Source organism: Condylura cristata, unplaced genomic scaffold, assembly GCF_000260355.1.
Source record: "Condylura cristata isolate star-nosed mole 26May11 unplaced genomic scaffold, ConCri1.0 scaffold00016, whole genome shotgun sequence".
NCBI classification, from domain to species: Eukaryota; Metazoa; Chordata; class Mammalia; order Eulipotyphla; family Talpidae; genus Condylura; species Condylura cristata.
Genome location: NW_004567117.1, coordinates 31,543,216 through 31,544,913, shown reverse-complemented (window position 1 = coordinate 31,544,913; position 1,698 = coordinate 31,543,216). Strand labels below are relative to the sequence as shown.

Genomic DNA, 1,698 nt, shown 5'->3' with positions numbered 1-1,698 from the left:
ACCTGCTGTGCCACCAGGGAGGGCCTGATAACTATTTTTAATTTTTTTACATAGATACTTAATTTCCTTAGCAAAGGTGTTTTTGGAAAAGTGACAGCTACCCATTGTAATAGAGAATTAATAATCAAGTACTAAGATTATCCTTATTACCACAAACCTGTAATCTAGTCAGTGTTGTCAATCTGTTAGTGATTATTCTTCAAAATGGTCAAATGTATTTAAAGAAAAATAAGAATCTCAGTCCAAAGTTTATTATACCACCTACTAGTCATTATTTGTGGAAAGTGGAAGTGGAATTGTGGGAATAAACACCTTTAAAAATGTTTATATTCTTAGGCAATATGATAATTTTCAAATAGTGAAATAACTATTGAAATTATTTGAAAATTAGTAATTTTTAAAAAATTTTACATGTCAGAAAGTATAGACTCTTGTACAGAAATGTGTTCATCTTACTAGTCCCAGCATATCTTAATTGTGTGTTTTTTTTCTCAAGCTGGACTCTGGACTGTCTTCACACTGGGTGGCGTGGGCAGCAAATCAGCTGCTACTCCAGAACTTTCTTCTCCTCTGGCCAACCAGAGTGTCCTGCTCTTGCTGGTGCTGGCCAACCTGACAGATGCAGCAGATGCACCAAACCCCTATAGACAGGCCCTCATGTCCTTTAAGAATACACAAGGTCTGTGGCATTTTTCCCTTTGTCTGTTCTTTCTAATGAAGAGAGTGTTGTTTACCCTGTGATGTTTGTTGTCTTACCACTGTGGCAATGGCTGTTGATGTTGATTTGTTGATTTCCATATCAGTTAAAGAAGATAAAAAGCTTAGACTTTTCTGCATATTTTCTCAGGAAGTTCAAAGATGAGATCTCTGGGTCTTTATATCAACTTATTTATTACTGTTCAAAAATTTTTTTTATTTTTGGTGTAGAGGAGAATTCACCAGAGACTGAGTGTGGAGTAGAACAGGCAGATGTACTGAAATACAAGGCTGAGGGGAGCAGTGGGCAAGACAGAAGAGGTCTGCTGTGCCATGTAGGTTAGCTTCCTGGCCAGGGATTGAACTCAGGTCCTGGAGGTGATAGTGCTGAGATTTAACCTCAGATCCACCAGGGAGGTCCCAATATCCATTTAAATTTATATTTCTTTCAGAGATAATCACACCAGTTTGTGATTAATTCAAATCTTCCTTTTGGGGAAAGGAATTGATCAGGAAAACTCATATGACATGTTGGTTGAATTTTTCATTTCAAATATATATTCCAGCTAGAGTTTTAAAGAACTAAAAGTCAGATTAGAATACAACACATTTTTCTGTCTGGGAGCAGGTGCCTGTAAGGCCATGTAGTCTCTGTCACCATGTTGTGATTCTGCCACTGCCACATGAAAGCAGCCATAGATGATGTAGACATGAATGAACAGGGCTGGGTTCTAATAACACTTTCTCTCCAAAACAACAAGAAGCAATAGGGTCAAATTGTGGGATTTAGTTTATTTCTCTCTCTTTTTAATATTTGGCTTTTGCAGGAGCATTTATCTTTTCAGAATGACATTGTTAAATGGTATTTGCATATAACTTTATAATCATGGGAAATCATGATATTTAGAAAGTGCATAGTAATTGTCCTGGTTAGGTTTCTTTGTTGGGGAAGAACTATTTCATTCCTTTTCTCTTAACATATTTTAGTTTTATAGCATAATG

The 1,698-nt window shown here is 36.3% G+C and overlaps 1 protein-coding gene across 1 annotated transcript in view; it reads left to right on the top strand.

Annotated features, from left to right (window-relative positions):
- The window catches only part of DYM (dymeclin), a 286,000-nt gene that overhangs the window by 88,834 nt on the left and 195,468 nt on the right, over positions 1-1,698 (top strand). Inside the window, exon 9 of the mRNA XM_004684007.2 lies at positions 497-679. Within this exon, the coding sequence (XP_004684064.1) occupies positions 497-679 (183 nt within the window). The remainder of the gene's footprint in view (positions 1-496; positions 680-1,698) is intronic.